We start from the raw sequence: 20,461 nt of genomic DNA on the forward strand, positions 1-20,461 counted from the left end.
TAGCACGAGGACAGATGCAGAGCCTCGGTCTGACGCCATTAAAAGGTCATTTACCACCTTCACAATTCAGTCTCAGTGCTATGATGGGGTCTAAAACCAGACTGAAGCATTTCGTATACATTGTTTGTCTTCAGGAAGGCAGTGAGTTGCTGCGCAACAGCTTTTTCTAAAATTTTTGAGAGGAATGGAAGATTCGATATAGGCCGATAGTTTTTCATATTTTCTGGGTCAAGGTTTGGCTTTTTCAAGAGAGGCTTTATTACTGCCACTTTTAGTGAGTTTGGTACACATCGGTGGATAGAGAGCCATTTATTATGTTCAACATAGGAGGGCCAAGCACATGAAGCAGCTCTTTCAGTAGTTTAGTTGAATGGATCCAGTATGCAGCTTGAAGGTTTAGAGGCCATGATTATTTTCATCATTGTGTCAAGAGATATAGTACTAAAACACTTAAGTGTCTCTCTTGATCCTAGGTCCTGGCAGAGTTGTGCAGACTCAGGACAGCTAAGCTTTGGAGGAATACGCAGATTTAAGAGGAGTCCGTAATTTGCTTTCTAATGATCATGATCTTTTCCTCAAAGAAGTTCATGAATTTATTACCGCTGAAGTGAAAGCCATCCTCACTTGGGGAATGCTGCTTTTTAGTTAGCTTTGCAACAGTATCAAAAAGAAATTTTGGATTGTTCTTATTTTCCTCAATTAAGTTGGAAAAGTAGGATGATCGAGCAGCAGTGAGGGCTCTTCGATACTGCACGGTACTGTCTTTCCAAGCTAGTTGGAAGACTTCCAGTTTGGTGTGGCGCCATTTCCGTTCCAATTTTCTGGAAGCTTGCTTCAGAGCTCGGGTATTTTCTGTATACCAGGGAGCTAGTTTCTTATGAGTTTTTTAGGGGTGCAACTGCATCTAGGGTATTGCGCAAGATTAAATTGAGTTCCTCAGTTAGGTGGTTAACTGATTTTTGTCCTCTGACGTCCTTGGGTAGGCAGAAGGAGTCTGGAATGGCATCAAGGAATCTTTGTGTTGTCTGAGAATTTATAGCACGACTTTTGTGCTCCTTGGTTGGGGTCTGAGCAGATTATTTGTTGCGATTGCAACAGTAATAAAATGGTGGTCCGATAGTCCAGGATTATGAGAAACATTAAGATCTACAACATTTATTCCATGGGACAAAACTAGGTCCAGAGTATGACTGTGGCAGTGAGTAGGTCCAGAGACATGTTGGACAAAACCCACTGAGTCGATGATGGCTCCAAAAGCCTTTTGAGTGGGTCTGTGGACTTTTCCATATGAATATTAAAATCACCAAAAATTAGAAATTATCTGCTATGACTACAAGGTCCGATAGGAATTCAGGGAACTCAGTGAGGAAGCTGTATATGGCCCAGGAGGCTGTAAACAGTAGCTATAAAAGTGATTGAGTAGGCTGCATAGATTTCATGACTAGAAGCTCAAAAGACGAAAACGTCATTTTTTTTTTGTAAATTGAAATTTGCTATCGTAAATGTTAGCAACACCTCCGCCTTTGCGGGATGCACGGGGGATATGGTCACTAGTGTAACCAGGAGGTGAGGCCTCATTTAACACAGTAAATTCATCAGGCTTATTAAGCCATGTTTCAGTCAGGCCAATCACAGCATACCTCAATAGACTTTAACAAATCAACTTCACAACCATGTCCTAGCTGCTCCTTGGTTCCATCAGATACTAGTCGTAAAGCACCTCGGATTTTGGAAGACAACATCTATATAAAGAAATGCATTCAGTGCTGGCTGGTGGCACTTTAAATTAGAGGAAGGGCTCATTGTAATGGCTGGAAATGAATACATTGAATTATTTAAACACATGGTTTCTATGTATTTGATGCCGTTCCATTAATTCCATTTCGGCCATTATTATGAGCTGTCCTTCCCTCACCAGTCTCCATTGATTGCGTCACACCTCCTCTCTTCAGGCTCAACCACAACCTAATCCCAAATGGCAAGACATCACTTGAAATGCTCCTTACACTGCTTACCTTTTTATACCAATGGATTTATGAAGGATTGTGTGAACTAGTCAGAGACACATGGCAATGTGAAATGACACTCTATTCCCTATATAGTGCACAGAGCTCTGGGCAAAAGTACTGCACTATATAGGGGAAAGGGAGTCATTTTAGAAAATAAAGATCAAAGTCAACTAGGTCACAAGTAGTGTACACTACACACTCACTAATGTACTGACCTGACCTGGCTTGGCTCCTCTTAGTGCTGCTGGGTCACAGCAGATATGTAGTACATTATGTACTGTAGTAAAACAGACAGCCTTAACAACAGCTATGTGGGCTATGTACTGTAGCAGGACCGATAACCTAAAAGCTGAGATCTGAATAAGGTGAAACAGACCCACTGGTTGCCCCAGGTGCATTTGTTATTGTTTTGGTTTGGTTTTTGAAACTGGGCAGAGGAGCATCCTGCATCGTGGTAAAAAAAAAATCATAGAACAGCAGAATATGTACTATCACGCATGCAATGATGTGCAATGATGTGCAATGATGTGTAATGATGTCCAATGATGTGCAATGATGTGCAATGATGTGTAATGATGTCCAATGATGTGTAATGATGTAGAATGATGTATAATGATTAGGAATAATGTGCAATGATTTGGGACAAAAATCACAAGAAAAGCTGGAATGTACAGCACTGTAAGTTATGAAAATGTGATGATTCTGTTTCATGTTTTATATAACACTAGATAGCTATGTTGGACCTGTACAGTTTTGGAGTGTTCAACCAACTCTCCCATGCTATCTGCCAAACAACTCTCCCATGCTATCTGCCAAACAACTCTCCCATGCTATCTGCCAAACAACTCTCCCATGCTATCTGCCAAACAACTCGCCCGTGCTATCTGCCAAACCACTCTGCCAAACCACCCCCCCCCCCCCCCCAGAACCACTAGTCCATGTGTTGAAACCATGTCAAATAACTCCCCCCCAGAACCACTAGTCCATGTGTTGAAACCATGTCAAATAACTCCCCCCCAGAACCACTAGTCCATGTGTTGAAACTATGTCAAATAACTCCCCCCAGAACCACTAGTCCATGTGTTGAAACTATGTCAAATAACTCCCCCCCAGAACCACTAGTCCATGTGTTTGAAACTATGTCAATAACTCCCCCCAGAACACTAATCCATGTGTTGAAACCATGTCAAATAACTCCCCCCAGAACCACTAGTCCATGTGTTTGAAACTATGTCAAATAACTCCCCCCAGAACCACTAGTCCATGTGTTGAAACTATGTCAAATAACTCCCCCCCAGAACCACTAGTCCATGTGTTGAAACCATGTCAAATAACTCCCCCCCAGAACCACTAGTCCATGTGTTGAAACTATGTCAAATAACTCCCCCCCAGAACCACTAGTCCATGTGTTGAAACTATGTCAAATAACTCCCCCCCAGAACCACTAGTCCATGTGTTGAAACTATGTCAAATAACTCCCCCCCAGAAGCACTAGTCCATGTGTTGAAACTATGTCAAATAACTCACAGTACGTCCTATGCCTTTGGTTGACCCCTAGACCCTACAGTACGTCCTATCCCTTTGGTTGACCCCTAGACCCTACAGTACGTCCTATCCCTTCGGTTGACCCCTAGACCCTACAGTACGTCCTATCCCTTCGGTTGACCCCTAGACCCTACAGTACGTCCTATGCCCTTTCGGTTGACCCCTAGTACCCTACTGTACGTCCTATGCCCTTTGGTTGACCCCTAGTCCCTACAGTACGTCCTAGCCCTTCGGTTGACCCCTAGTACCCTACAGTACGTCCTATTCCCTTTCGGTTATCCTTCGGTTGACAAACTAGACCCTACAGTACGTCCTATCCCTTTGGTGGAACCCCTAGTACCGTACAGTCCGGCCTATCCCTTCGGTGTGGACCCCTAGACCTACAGTATGTCCGTTATTATTACTATCCCGTCGGTTGACCCCTAGAACCCTACAAGTTACGGTCCTATGCCCTTTGGTTGACCCCTAGTCCCTACTGTAGCGTCCTATGGCCCTTTGGTCTGACCCCTAGACCGTTACAGTACGTCCTACTCCCTTCGGTTTGACCCCTATCCCTACAGTCCGTCCTATCTCCTTCGTTGACCCCTAGACCCTACATACGTCCCTATCCTTCGGGTGACCCCTAGACCCTACAGTACGTCCTATGCCCTTTGGTTGACCCCTAGTCCTACTGTACTGCCTATGCCCTTTGGTTGACCCTAGTCCCTACTGTACGTCCTATGCCCTTTGGTTGACCCCTAGACCGTACAGTACGTCCTATCCCTTCGGTTGACCCCTAGACCCTACAGTACGTCCTATCCCTTCGGTTGACCCCTAGACCCTACAGTACGTCCTATGCCCTTTGGTTGACCCCTATCCCTACTGTACGTCCTATGCCCTTTGGTTGACCCCTAGACCGTACAGTACGTCCTATCCCTTCTGTTGACCCCTAGACCCTACAGTACGTCCTATCCCTTCGGTTGACCCCTCGTCCCTACAGTACATCCTATCCCTTCGGTTGACCCCTAGACCCTACAGTACGTCCTATGCCCTTTGGTTGACCCCTAGATCCTACAGTACGTCCTATGCCCTTTGGTTGACCCCTAGACCCTACAGTACGTCCTATGCCCTTTGGTTGACCCCTAGTCCCTACAGTACATCCTATGCCCTTTGGTTGACCACTAGTCCCTACAGTACGTCCTATCCCTTCGGTTGAACCCTAGACCCTACAGTACGTCCTATGTCCTTTGGTTGACCCCTAGACCCTAGAGTACGTCCTATCCCTTCGGTTGACCCCTAGACCCTACAGTACGTCCTATCCCTTTGGTTGACCCCTAGTCCCTACAGTACGTCCTATCCCTTCGGTTGACCCCTAGACCCTACAGTACGTCCTATCCCTTTGGTTGACCCCTAGTCCCTACAGTACGTCCTATCCCTTCGGTTGACCCCTAGACCCTACAGTACGTCCTATCCCTTCGGTTGACCCCTAGACCCTACAGTACGTCCTATGCCCTTTGGTTGACCCCTAGTCCCTACTGTACGTCCTATGCACTTTGGTTGACCCCTAGACCGTACAGTACGTCCTATCCCTTCGGTTGACCCCTAGTCCCTACAGTACGTCCTATCCCTTCGGTTGACCCCTAGACCCTACAGTACGTCCTATGCCCTTTGGTTGACCCCTAGTCCCTACTGTACGTCCTATGCCCTTTGGTTGACCCCTAGACCGTACAGTACGTCCTATCCCTTCGGTTGACCCCTAGACCCTACAGTACGTCCTATCCCTTCGGTTGACCCCTAGTCCCTACAGTACATCCTATCCCTTCGGTTGACCCCTAGACCCTACAGTACGTCCTATGCCCTTTGGTTGACCCCTAGATCCTACAGTACGTCCTATGCCCTTTGGTTGACCCCTAGACCCTACAGTACGTCCTATGCCCTTTGGTTGACCCCTAGTCCCTACAGTACGTCCTATGCCCTTTGGTTGACCTCTAGTCCCTACAGTACGTGCTATCCCTTCGGTTGACCCCTAGACCCTACAGTACGTCCTATGTCCTTTGGTTGACCCCTAGACCCTACAGTACGTCCTATGCCCTTTGGTTGACCCCTAGTCCCTACAGTACGTCCTATGCCCTTCGGTTGACCCCTAGTCCCTACAGTACGTCCTATCCCTTCGGTTGACCCCTAGACCCTACAGTACATCCTATCCCTTCGGTTGACCCCTAGACCCTACAGTACGTCCTATGCCCTTTGGTTGACCCCTAGTCCCTACAGTACGTCCTATGCCCTTCGGTTGACCCCTAGACCCTACAGTACGTCCTATGCCCTTTGGTTGACCCCTAGTCCCTACAGTACGTCCTATGCCCTTTGGTTGACCCCTAGTCCCTACAGTACGTCCTATCCCTTCGGTTGACCCCTAGACCCTACAGTACGTCCTATGTCCTTTGGTTGACCCCTAGACCCTACAGTACGTCCTATCCCTTCGGTTGACCCCTAGACCCTACAGTACGTCCTATCCCTTTGGTTGACCCCTAGTCCCTACAGTACGTCCTATCCCTTCGGTTGACCCCTAGACCCTACAGTATGTCCTATCCCTTCGGTTGACCCCTAGACCCTACAGTACGTCCTATGCCCTTTGGTTGACCCCTAGTCCCTACTGTACGTCCTATGCCCTTTGGTTGACCCCTAGACCGTACAGTACGTCCTATCCATTCGGTTGACCCCTAGACCCTACAGTACGTCCTATCCCTTCGGTTGACCCCTAGACCCTACAGTACGTCCTATGCCCTTTGGTTGACCCCTAGTCCCTACTGTACGTCCTATGCCCTTTGGTTGACCCCTAGACCGTACAGTACGTCCTATCCCTTCGGTTGACCCCTAGTCCCTACAGTACGTCCTATCCCTTCGGTTGACCCCTAGACCCTACAGTACGTCCTATCCCTTCGGTTGACCCCTAGACCCTACAGTACGTCCTATGCCCTTTGGTTGACCCCTAGTCCCTACTGTACGTCCTATGCCCTTTGGTTGACCCCTAGACCCTACAGTACGTCCTATCCCTTCGGTTGACCCCTAGACCCTACAGTACGTCCTATCCCTTTGGTTGACCCCTAGTCCCTACAGTACGTCCTATCCCTTCGGTTGACCCCTAGACCCTACAGTACGTCCTATCCCTTCGGTTGACCCCTAGACCCTACAGTACGTCCTATGCCCTTTGGTTGACCCCTAGTCCCTACTGTACGTCCTATGCCCTTTGGTTGACCCCTAGACCGTACAGTACGTCCTATCCCTTCGGTTGACCCCTAGACCCTACAGTACGTCCTATCCCTTCGGTTGACCCCTAGACCCTACAGTACGTCCTATGCCCTTTGGTTGACCCCTAGTCCCTACTGTACGTCCTATGCCCTTTGGTTGACCCCTAGACCGTACAGTACGTCCTATCCCTTCGGTTGACCCCTAGTCCCTACAGTACGTCCTATCCCTTCGGTTGACCCCTAGACCCTACAGTACGTCCTATCCCTTCGGTTGACCCCTAGACCCTACAGTACGTCCTATGCCCTTTGGTTGACCCCTAGTCCCTACTGTACGTCCTATGCCCTTTGGTTGACCCCTAGACCGTACAGTACGTCCTATCCCTTCTGTTGACCCCTAGACCCTACAGTACGTCCTATCCCTTCGGTTGACCCCTAGTCCCTACAGTACATCCTATCCCTTCGGTTGACCCCTAGACCCTACAGTACGTCCTATGCCCTTTGGTTGACCCCTAGATCCTACAGTACGTCCTATGCCCTTTGGTTGACCCCTAGACCCTACAGTACGTCCTATGCCCTTTGGTTGACCCCTAGTCCCTACAGTACATCCTATGCCCTTTGGTTGACCACTAGTCCCTACAGTACGTCCTATCCCTTCGGTTGAACCCTAGACCCTACAGTACGTCCTATGTCCTTTGGTTGACCCCTAGACCCTAGAGTACGTCCTATCCCTTCGGTTGACCCCTAGACCCTACAGTACGTCCTATCCCTTTGGTTGACCCCTAGTCCCTACAGTACGTCCTATCCCTTCGGTTGACCCCTAGACCCTACAGTACGTCCTATCCCTTTGGTTGACCCCTAGTCCCTACAGTACGTCCTATCCCTTCGGTTGACCCCTAGACCCTACAGTACGTCCTATCCCTTCGGTTGACCCCTAGACCCTACAGTACGTCCTATGCCCTTTGGTTGACCCCTAGACCCTACTGTACGTCCTATGCACTTTGGTTGACCCCTAGACCGTACAGTACGTCCTATCCCTTCGGTTGACCCCTAGACCCTACAGTACGTCCTATCCCTTCGGTTGACCCCTAGACCCTACAGTACGTCCTATGCCCTTTGGTTGACCCCTAGTCCCTACTGTAAGTCCTATGCCCTTTGGTTGACCCCTAGACCCTACAGTACGTCCTATCCCTTCGGTTGACCCCTAGTCCCTACAGTACGCCCTATCCCTTCGGTTGACCCCTAGACCCTACAGTACGTCCTATCCCTTCGGTTGACCCCTAGACCCTACAGTACGTCCTATGCCCTTTGGTTGACCCCTAGTCCCTACTGTACGTCCTATGCCCTTTGGTTGACCCCTAGACCGTACAGTACGTCCTATCCCTTCGGTTGACCCCTAGACCCTACAGTACGTCCTATCCCTTCGGTTGACCCCTAGTCCCTACAGTACATCCTATCCCTTCGGTTGACCCCTAGACCCTACAGTACGTCCTATGCCCTTTGGTTGACCCCTAGATCCTACAGTACGTCCTATGCCCTTTGGTTGACCCCTAGACCCTACAGTACGTCCTATGCCCTTTGGTTGACCCCTAGGCTCTACAGTACGTCCTATGCCCTTTGGTTGACCTCTAGTCCCTACAGTACGTGCTATCCCTTCGGTTGACCCCTAGACCCTACAGTACGTCCTATGTCCTTTGGTTGACCCCTAGACCCTACAGTACGTCCTATCCCTTCGGTTGACCCCTAGACCCTACAGTACGTCCTATCCCTTTGGTTGACCCCTAGTCCCTACAGTACGTCCTATCCCTTCGGTTGACCCCTAGACCCTACAGTACGTCCTATCCCTTCGGTTGACCCCTAGACCCTACAGTACGTCCTATGCCCTTTGGTTGACCCCTAGTCCCTACTGTACGTCCTATGCACTTTGGTTGACCCCTAGACCGTACAGTACGTCCTATCCCTTCGGTTGACCCCTAGACCCTACAGTACGTCCTATCCCTTCGGTTGACCCCTAGACCCTACAGTACGTCCTATGCCCTTTGGTTGACCCCTAGTCCCTACTGTACGTCCTATGCCCTTTGGTTGACCCCTAGTCCCTACTGTACGTCCTATGCACTTTGGTTGACCCCTAGACCGTACAGTACGTCCTATCCCTTCGGTTGACCCCTAGACCCTACAGTACGTCCTATCCCTTCGGTTGACCCCTAGACCCTACAGTACGTCCTATGCCCTTTGGTTGACCCCTAGTCCCTACTGTACGTCCTATGCCCTTTGGTTGACCCCTAGACCGTACAGTACGTCCTATCCCTTCGGTTGACCCCTAGACCCTACAGTACGTCCTATCCCTTCGGTTGACCCCTAGTCCCTACAGTACATCCTATCCCTTCGGTTGACCCCTAGACCCTACAGTACGTCCTATGCCCTTTGGTTGACCCCTAGATCCTACAGTACGTCCTATGCCCTTTGGTTGACCCCTAGACCCTACAGTACGTCCTATGCCCTTTGGTTGACCCCTAGTCCCTACAGTACGTCCTATGCCCTTTGGTTGACCTCTAGTCCCTACAGTACGTGCTATCCCTTCGGTTGACCCCTAGACCCTACAGTACGTCCTATGTCCTTTGGTTGACCCCTAGACCCTACAGTACGTCCTATCCCTTCGGTTGACCCCTAGACCCTACAGTACGTCCTATCCCTTTGGTTGACCCCTAGTCCCTACAGTACGTCCTATCCCTTCGGTTGACCCCTAGACCCTACAGTACGTCCTATCCCTTCGGTTGACCCCTAGACCCTACAGTACGTCCTATGCCCTTTGCTTGACCCCTAGTCCCTACTGTACGTCCTATGCCCTTTGGTTGACCCCTAGACCGTACAGTACGTCCTATCCCTTCGGTTGACCCCTAGACCCTACAGTACGTCCTATCCCTTCGGTTGACCCCTAGACCCTACAGTACGTCCTATGCCCTTTGGTTGACCCCTAGACCCTACTGTACGTCCTATGCCCATTGGTTGACCCCTAGACCCTACTGTACGTCCTATGCCCTTTGGTTGACCCCTAGACCGTACAGTACGTCCTATCCCTTCGGTTGACCCCTAGTCCCTACAGTACGTCCTATCCCTTCGGTTGACCCCTAGACCCTACAGTACGTCCTATCCCTTCGGTTGACCCCTAGACCCTACAGTACGTCCTATGCCCTTTGGTTGACCCCTAGTCCCTACTGTACGTCCTATGCCCTTTGTTTGACCCCTAGACCGTACAGTACGTCCTATCCCTTCGGTTGACCCCTAGACCCTACAGTACGTCCTATCCCTTCGGTTGACCCCTAGTCCCTACAGTACATCCTATCCCTTCGGTTGACCCCTAGACCCTACAGTACGTCCTATGCCCTTTGGTTGACCCCTAGACCCTACAGTACGTCCTATGCCCTTTGGTTGACCCCTAGTCCCTACAGTACGTCCTATGCCCTTTGGTTGACCTCTAGTCCCTACAGTACGTGCTATCCCTTCGGTTGACCCCTAGACCCTACAGTATGTCCTATGCCCTTTGGTTGACCCCTAGTCCCTACAGTACGTGCTATCCCTTCGGTTGACCCCTAGACCCTACAGTACGTGCTATCCCTTTGGTTGACCCCCAGACCCTACAGTACGTCCTATCCCTTCGGTTGACCCCCAGACCCTACAGTACGTCCTATGCCCTTTGGTTGACCCCTAGTCCCTACAGTACGTCCTATGCCCTTTGGTTGACCCCTAGTCCCTACAGTACGTGCTATCTCTTTGGTTGACCCCTAGACCCTACAGTACGTGCTATCCCTTTGGTTGACCCCCAGACCCTACAGTACGTGCAATCCCTTCGGTTGACCCCTAGACCCTACAGTACGTCCTATCCCTTCGGTTAACCCCTAGACCCTATAGTACGTCCTATGCCCTTTGGTTGACCCCTAGACCCTACAGTACGTTCTATGCCCTTTGGTTGACCCCTAGACCCTACAGTACGTCCTATGCCCTTTGGTTGACCCCTAGACCCTACAGTACGTGCTATGCCCTTTGGTTGACCCCTAGACCCTACAGTACGTCCTCTCCCTTCGGTTGACCCCTAGACCCTACAGTACGTCCTATCCCTTCGGTTGACCCCTAGACCCTACAGTACGTGCTATCCCTTCGGTTGACCCCTAGACCCTACAGTACGTGCTATCCCTTCGGTTGACCCCTAGACCCTACAGTACGTCCTATCCCTTCGGTTGACCCCTAGACCCTACAGTACGTCCTATCCCTTCGGTTGACCCCTAGACCCTACAGTACGTCCTATCCCTTCGGTTGACCCCTAGACCCTACAGTACATCCTATCCCTTCGGTTGACCCCTAGTCCCTACAGTACGTCCTATGCCCTTCGGTTGACCCCTAGACCCTACAGTACGTCCTATCCCTTTGGTTGACCCCTAGTCCCTACAGTACGTCCTATGCCCTTCGGTTGACCCCTAGACCCTACAGTACGTGCTATCCCTTCGGTTGACCCCTAGACCCTACAGTACGTGCTATCGCTTCGGTTGACCCCTAGACCCTACAGTACGTCCTATCCCTTCGGTTGACCCCTAGACCCTACAGTACGTCCTATCCCTTTGGTTGACCCCTAGACTCTACAGTACGTGCTATCCCTTCGGTTGACCCCTAGACCCTACAGTACGTCCTATCCCTTCGGTTGACCCCTAGACCCTACAGTACGTCCTATGCCCTTCGGTTGACCCCTAGACCCTACAGTACGTCCTATCCCTTCGGTTGACCCCTAGACCCTACAGTACGTCCTATGCCCTTCGGTTGACCCCTAGACCCTACAGTACGTGCTATGCATTTTTCTATTATTTATGTTTTTCTCTCTGCATTGTTGGGAAGGATCCGTAAGCAAACATTTCACTGTTAGTCTACACCTGTTGTTTACGAAGAATGTGACGAACACAATTTGATTGATTTGGTCTGAGAGGACATGACAAATCTAGACAAATCCATATTATCATGTTGATACCTATCATATCCTCTCAGATCTCCACAAGGGCATAGGGCGAAGGGGACCTTACCAAAACCTTTTCCATAACCTCATTTTTACCAACTCAGAAATTAAATATCGGTTTGCACATCAGCCACCACCCTTTGTTTATCTCATTAGAACATACATTATCCAAGAACATATGACACGCGTACAACATCCTGTATTGATGCTTCCATCTAGTGAGACACTGTCTTACTGCAACAGGCTTCTCCTTACCTACAGTAACATATGACATTTTGAACAAATTCTAAATAAAAGTTTATTAAAACAATGGTCAGATCCTTAAAACTATATAAAGTATAATAGTAATAGAACTATCTCGAAACGGTTTATCCCTGAGAGAATGAAACTAATCAGAGTTAGAATTCACAGTTGATTATTAGCAGTTTCTTAGAGACTCAATCAGGGACAGGACATCTCACTGGCACAGGTAGAATGGGCTTTTCATCTGTTAATAAAGAATTTGCTTTTGGATGTGACCATAAATATAGACAGACACATGGTTTTTGAAAGTTCAACATTTATGGCAAGTATATGATGTACATCACTTATTCTATAAAAATAACAGTAGTATGGTTTATCCATCCACATGCATGAGGATACAGCAGTGCACATTCCAAGTTATTGTGGGTAAAATAACTTATGATAAATCTACTCATGCTGTTGATTAGTTAACATTGTCCTGGGTCCTGATTCTCAACATTTTTCCTAAATTGTGCCCTTGTACACACACCAGCTAACGCTTCCAACAATCCAACGCTTTTAAATTCATGGGTGGGCATGTGGAGAATAGGGACACAGCCATTGAGTGAAAAATCAGTGGGGGTTAGGGTTGTGTTGTATCAAACACACTAACAAAAGGCTTCACAGTACGATTCAAACCTTGTCTGTCTGTGACTGTCTATTCACAGGCTCCACAATGGAGGCTGCTGTCTGAGCAGCACAGCAGACACGTACAATACAGTGAACTGACTGTGGTTAATTTAATCCAGCCATCTGTAATCACACTACGGCTGCTGTCACAACCTGTCATCCCACACCTACAATCATTCAATCAGCCCGAATCACTCTCCAGCTCCCCCCTCTGTGTGTTTTCTCATCCAAGTCTCGTCTCTCCCCCGTTCATTTCCTCATTAATATATTAATTCATCCATCCATCCATTCTGGTCCCCTCTCACTTTCTGTCAGACCAATTGGCCTGATCTAAACAGGCTTTTCCCTTCTCCACCCAATCCCTCCTTTCTTCTGCTGTGGCGGAGGGTGGGAAGAGGGGGATGAGGTGACCGAGGAGGGAGGGAGGGATTGTCGAGAGAGAAGCTCCTTGAAGACAGAGTCCATCTGGCGGCAGACCTCCTATGAAATGAATAGAGGCAGGAGGGGGACAATGATGAAGGGAAGAGTAGAGGGAATAAGGGAAGAGGGGACAACAATGAAGGGAAGAGTAGAGGGAATAAGGGAAGAGGGGACAACAATGAAGGGAAGAGTAGAGGGAATAAGGGAAAAGGGGACAACAATGAAGGGAAGAGTAGAGGGAATAAGGGAAGAGGGGACAACAATGAAGGGAAGAGTAGAGGGAATAAGGGAAAAGGGGACAACAATGAAGGGAAGAGTAGAGGGAATAAGGGAAGAGGGAACAACAATGAAGGGAAGAGTAGAGGGAATAAGGGAAAAGGGGACAACAATGAAGAGTAGAGGGAATAAGGGAAGAGGGGACAACAATGAAGGGAAGAGTAGAGGGAATGAGGGAAGAGGGGACAACAATGAAGGGAAGAGTAGAGGGAATGAGGGAAGAGGGGACAACAATGAAGGGAAGAGTAGAGGGAATGAGGGAAGAGGGGACAACAATGAAGGGAAGAGTAGAGGGAATAAGGGAAGAGGGGACAACAATGAAGAGTAGAGGGAATGAGGGAAGAGGGGACAACAATGAAGGGAAGAGTAGAGGGAATGAGGGAGGGGACAATGATGAAGGGAAGAGTAGAGGGAATGAGGGAGGGGACAACAATGAAGGAAAGAGTAGAGGGAATGAGGGAAGAGGGGACAACAATGAAGGGAAGAGTAGAGGGAATGAGGGAAGAGGGGACAACAATGAAGGGAAGAGTAGAGGGAATAAGGGAAGAGGGGACAACAATGAAGGGAAGAGTAGAGGGAATAAGGGAAGAGGGGACAACAATGAAGGGAAGAGTAGAGGGAATGAGGGAGATCGGGACAATGATGAAGGGAAGAGAAGAGAGAGAAGGGGACAATGATGAAGGGAAGAGAAGAGGGAGAAGGGGACAATGATGAAGAGGACAGAGATGTTTTTCTTGAGTGGACTCCCTCTAGCGTGGCAGCTTACATCTTATTAGTGTACGCTTAGTGAGTTCAATAGTGAGAACAGTAATTGCTACACCTGCTGCTGGTAAATTAGAGAAATTATTTAAATATGAGCATAATGAAAAACATGTCACACCTCGTCAACCTGAACTGTTATATCTTCACTGGACGACAGGTCCTGGGCTCTGTGAAAAACAGAGATTTCAGGTCAAACGCTTTGGTTTATTTAGATCACTACAATTTATGGCAACGAATGCTAAAAAACTACTAGCATAACAACTCAATATAACCTGTGAATAGCAGAGTAGATGTTACTATCTAAGTTACAGTATGGGTTAAAGACTCGGTGGTACATGGTAATTCAGTAATAGGTTAAATGTGTCCTTATTACAGTGTAATTACACTAACAAGTATTGTAGTTTACTGTAATAACTCATGGTTAAACTGTAATAACAACATGCAACTGGTGGTAATTTCAGTCTGTAATTACAGAGGTGAAACAAATGCTTGTAACCACTCGTTAGAAATGGGCAAGTTTTCCACTAAATGCACCAATTTAGTGTTTTGTTTCTTCTCATCCGATTCAGTAACGACTGTCACAAGGTTGTAATCTCTCCTGGACAGATCTAATCTGGGTGTCCGAGATTAGAAAGGTTGGAGGCTCAATAGGCTCTAATTACCTACCTGTGAATGCACACTCTTCAAAATGACTGTGTATGTTGCCTATTATGACAACCTGAACCTCCTTACCATCCAAATGAAGTGTATAGTGAGGGGTACTCAAATGAAGTGTATAGTGAGGGGTACTCGAAGTGTATAGTGAGGGGTCCTCAAATGAAGTGTATAGTGAGGGGTACTCAAATGAAGTGTATAGTGAGGGGTACTCAAATGAAGTGTATAGTGAGGGGTACTCAAATGAAGTGTATAGTGAGGGTTACTCAAATGAAGTGTATAGTGAGGGTTACTCAAATGAAGTGTATAGTGAGGGTTACTCAAATGAAGTGTATAGTGAGGGGTCCTCAAATGAAGTGTATAGTGAGGGTTACTCAAATGAAGTGTATAGTGAGGGTTACTCAAATGAAGTGTATAGTGAGGGGTCCTCAAATGAAGTGTATAGTGAGGGGTCCTCAAATGAAGTGTATAGTGAGGGGTCCTCAAATGAAGTGTATAGTGAGGGGTCCTCAAATGAAGTGTATAGTGAGGGGTCCTCAAATGAAGTGTATAGTGAGGGGTCCTCAAATGAAGTGTATAGTGAGGGGTACTTACTTGTAATGAATATGTACCTACATAGTACATTACCATATACTTACTTTCTACTCATTACCAACTGACAACAAACAAAAGATGGGCTTGTACTTTAGTTAACTTTATGCCTTACATTTCTTACAAAATAAGGACTTTTATTGTTGGATTAATAATTTGATTAATTAAAGTAAACGAAGATATGGGCCTACTCAATAAATTAAATCTAATTTTATTGGTCGCGTACACATTTTGCAGATGTTATTTCGGGTGTAGTGAAATGCTCCTAGCTCCAACCGTGCAGTAACACATAACAATACATGCAAATCCAAAAATGTTAAAGATATGAAGAAATATAGAAATATTACAAAGAGTAATGTCAGGAATATAAATATATATGTACTGTATATGATGGTGTGTATAGAATTTATGGACAGTGTATGAATAGAAAAAGGTGTGTACAGCAGTAGTTAAGATAAAATAACCATTTTAATAGTGGTGACTTTTCTGTATGGTAAGTAGCCTAGCTACAGTAGCTAGCTAATTCAGAGAGAACAGGATTCTCGTTTTGTCCCTTTTTAACATTACAAGTAACAATGGAAATCGACAACGTGTATGTCTTGATTCTTTCTTGTGAGTATTTTCCCATCCTGGAGTCTGCGATCTTGTGGGAATCTATAGCAGAGAAGTAACTCTAGATTGGTTATATCACATTATCAGGCAAACATAGATTTTTGATGTCCATTACTGGGCATTACAGGAAAGCCCCATACAAACCGCCACAAAAGATTTTTCAACTAACCTGTACTCTAACCTAACCTTTTTCAACTAACCTGTACTTGGAGATCCTCTTTTCACCAAATCGAGAACGAAGAAAGTGCCTTAGAAATGTCTTATTCCAGTTGCAGGTGGTTCTACAAACAACAGCGAGAACTCAGAAACATATTAAATCCATGTTTTGTACCACACGAGGAGGTTCCTCGCCATCTTAGCTGCCGCACATCTAGGATTTCCCAGCGTCTTTGTAGGAGCTAGTCATTTCTATGCAACGCGGCCATGTATAGAAGTCACACGGTGCAACCAAACCAAAGAGCTAAACACATGCAAGAGTCATATCTCACTCGATACAAAACATGGATTTATCTTTCTGAATATATGTTTTTTGTAGAACCACCTGCAACTGGAAACAGATCATTATTTCTAAGAAAACTTAATTCACAGAATCAAGAATGAAGATAGTATCACCAAGAACAGGTTAGTTGAAAAAAAAAATCAATGGTGGTGGTTTGTATGGGGCTTCCCTGTAACGCCCAGTAATGGACACCAACATATTTGGGTTACAGATCATTCGGAAAGTATTTAGACGTCTTGACTTTTTCCACAATTTGTTACATTACAGCTTTATTCTAAATTGATTAAATCGTTTTTCCCCCCTCATCAATCTACAAACAATACCCTATAATGACAAGCAAAAATTTAACTTTTGCAGCGATTTCAGCCTCGAGTCTTCTTGGGTAGGACGTTACAAGCTTAGCACACCTGTATTTGGGGAGTTTCTCCCATTATTCTCTGCAGATCCTCTCAAGGTCTTTTCAGGTTGGATGGGGAGCATCGCTACACAGCTATTTTCATGTCTCTCCAGAGATGTTCAACAGGGTTCGAGTCCTGGCTCTGGCTGGGCCACTCAAGGTCATTCAGAGACTTGTCCCAAAGCCACTCCTGCATTGTCTTGGATGTGTGCTTAGGGTCGTTGTTCTGTTGGATGGTGAACTTCCACCCCAGTCTGAGGTACTGAGCCCTCTGGAGCAGGTTTTCATCAAGGATCTCTCTGTACTTTGCTCCGTTTATCTTTCCCTCAGTCCTGACTAGTCTACCAGTCCCTGCAGCTGAAAAACATCCCCACAGCATGACGCTGCCACCACCATGCTTCACCGTAGGGATGGTGCCAGGTTTCCTCCAGACGTGACGCTTGGCATTCAAGCCAAAATCATACCAGAGAATCTTGTTTCTCATGGTCTGAGAGTCCTTTAGGTGCCTTTTGGCAAACTCCAAGCGGGCTGTCATGTGCCTTTTACTAAGGAGTGGCTTCCGTCTAGCCACTCTACCATAAAGGCCTGATTGTTGGAGTGCTGAAGAGATGGTTGTCCTTCTGGAAGGTTCTCCAATCTCCACAGAGGAACTCTGGAGCTCTGTCAGAGTGACCATCGGGTTCTTAGTGAACTCCCTGACCTGATCAATGCTGCAGAAATGTTTGGGTACCAATTCCCCAGATCTGTGCCTTGACACAATCCTGTCTCGGAGCTCTACAGACAATTCTTTCGACCTCATGGCTTGGTTTTAGCTCTGACATGCACTGTCAACTGTGGGACCTGATATAGACAGGTGTGTGCTTTTCCATATCATGTCCAATCAATTGAATTTACCACAGGTGGACTCCAATCAAGTTGTAGAAACATCTCAAGGATGATCAATGGAAACAGGATGCACCGGAGCTCAATTTACAGTCTCATAAAAAAGGGTCTGAATACTTATGCAAATAGGGTATCCGTTTTTAATTTGTAATAAATTAACAAACATTTCTAAAAACATGTTTTTGCTTTGTCATTATGGGGTATTGTGTGTAGATTGATGGGGGGAAATAATTATTTAATCAATATTATAATAAAGTTGTAAAGTATCAAAATTTGGAAAAAGTCTGAATACTTTCCGAATGCACTGTATATCACATTAGCTGGCCTACAATCTGTTGCTAGTAGAGAGGAAGAATGTATGAATGTATGACAATTTAGCAAAGACACTGTACAATTAGCCTGCTAGCTAGCTAGCTATCATCACAGACCTTCCTCCAATATCTCTGCTGTCATCAGTACCATGTTTCTATCAATTAGGGTTTAGGCTATAGGTAGGCATCCAGCTAGCATTATACTAATAATGGTGAACACTAATAAGCTAGCTAGCTAGTGTTAACATTGAAAAGAAGCTACTAATAGGTGTGTTGACACAAGTAACTAATGTTAATATGCTGGGTGTGTCTCACTTAATACCCTTTCTTTGGGTACCGTACGGATACCCTGAGAACAAGGTTCAGGGAAGACCATTGAGCTCAGCTAGCTAGCTAGATTGATAACTTTATCTGTCAAGGCATGGAAAGTCTATTTTGTATTTTAATAAAGTTAGCTAGCTAGCCTATTTATTCATTTTTTATTTTACCTTTATTTAACTAGGCAAGTCAGTTAAGAACAAATTCTTATTTTCAATGACGGCCTAGGAACAGTGGGTTAACTGCCTTGTTCAGGGGCAGAACGACAGATTTTTACCTTGTCAGGTCGGGGATTCGATCTTGCAACCTTTTGGTTACTAGTCCAACGCTCTAACCACTAGGCTACCTGCCGCCCGAGTTGGTAGGCCTACCAAAAATGGCAGCTAATGTTTGCCAGCTAGCTAGCCAACAATAGGCTAGCTAGCTAACTACCTATGCTAAATTGTCCAGCACAATTTCTATATCCAAAAAGCAAAACAAATTGCATTGAAAACCTACCTTATCTCTCCTTTGTGGACGTTTTTGTCTCCTCCACAACACTTTTTCTTTTGCGGCAATCATCTTATGTTTGGATTTTGCACATAACCTTCTACTTGATCCGGGTTCTTTGCACACTGTCAGTATGAGTTTGAGGTCACTGACCATTTCGAATCCCACTGTGCAATCCGGTTTCCGAGCCGGTCACGGGTGCACCTCAGCCACGCTCAACTCCGCCATCGATAAAAGACAATACTATGCAGCCGTCTTCATCGACCTGGCCAAGGCTTGACTCTGTCAATCCCCTTATTCTTATTGGCAGACTGAAAAGCCTTGGTTTTTCTAATGACTGCCTCACCTGGTTCACCAACTACTTTGCAGACGGCGTTCAGTGTGTCAAATCGGAGGGCATGTTGTCCGGACCTCTGGCAGTCTCTATGGGGGTACCACAGGGTTCAATTCTCGGGCCGACTCTTTTCTCTGTATACATCAATGATGTCGCTCTTGCTGCGGGTGATTCTCTGATCCACTTCTACGCAGACGACACCATTCTGTATACTTCTGGCCCTTCCTTGGACACTGTGCTAACTAACCTCCAAACGAGCTTCAATGCCATACAACACTCCTTCCGTGGCCTCCAACTGCTCTTAAACGCTAGTAAAACCAAATGCATGCTTTTCAACCGTTCGCTGCCCGCACCCGCCCGCCCGACTAGCATCACCACCCTGGACGGTTCCGACCTAGAATATGTGGACAACTATAAATACCTAGGTGTCTGGTTAGACTGTAAACTCTCCTTCCAGACTCATATTAAATATCTCCAATCCAAAATCAAATCTAGAATCGGCTTTCTATCTCACAAACAAAGCCTCCTTCACTCACGCCGCCAAACTTACCCTAGTAAAACTGACTATCCTACCGATCTTCGACTTCGGCGATGTCATCTACAAAATAGCTTCCAATACTCTACTCGGCAAATTGGATGCAGTCTATCCCAGTGCCATCCGTTTGGTTACCAAATCACCTTATACCATCCACCACTGAGACCTGTATGCTCTAGTCGGCTGGCCCTCGCTACATATTCGTCGCCAGACCCACTGGCACCAGGTCATCTTTAAGTCTATGCTAGGTAAATCTCCGCCTTATTTCAGTTCACTGGTCATGATAACAACACCCACCCGTAGCACACGTTCCAGCAGGTATATCTCACTGATCATCCCCAAAGCCAACAGCTCATTTGGTCGCCTTTCCTTCCAGTTCTCTGCTGCCAGTGACTGGAACGAATTGCAAAAATCGCTTAAGTTGGAGACTTTTATTTCCCTCACCAACTTTAAACATCAGCTATCTGAGCAGCTAACCGATCGCTGCAGCTGTACATAGTCCATATGTAAATAGCCCACCCAATCTACCTACCTCATCCCCATATTGTTTTTATTAACTTTTTTGCTCTTTTGCACACCTGTATCTCTACTTGGACATCATCATCTGCTCATTTATCACTCCAGTGTTATTCTGCTAAATTGTAATTATTTGCTCTTATGGCCTATTTATTGCCTACAATTTGCACACACTG

The 20,461-nt window shown here is 46.7% G+C and overlaps 1 protein-coding gene across 1 annotated transcript in view; it reads right to left on the minus strand.

Moving 5' to 3' along the window:
• Window positions 1-12,319: 12,319 nt before the first annotated feature.
• Window positions 12,320-20,461, minus strand: part of LOC120058810 (rho GTPase-activating protein 4-like) — a 36,456-nt gene continuing 28,314 nt past the window's right edge. The window contains exons 20-21 of the mRNA XM_039007543.1: window positions 14,266-14,314; window positions 12,320-13,169 (exon numbers count right to left, since the gene is read on the minus strand). Coding sequence (XP_038863471.1) covers window positions 13,020-13,169; window positions 14,266-14,314 — 199 coding nt within the window. The 3' untranslated portion in view covers window positions 12,320-13,019. The remainder of the gene's footprint in view (window positions 13,170-14,265; window positions 14,315-20,461) is intronic.

The sequence above is a fragment of the Salvelinus namaycush genome, chromosome 14, assembly GCF_016432855.1.
Source record: "Salvelinus namaycush isolate Seneca chromosome 14, SaNama_1.0, whole genome shotgun sequence".
Lineage (NCBI taxonomy): Eukaryota > Metazoa > Chordata > Actinopteri > Salmoniformes > Salmonidae > Salvelinus > Salvelinus namaycush.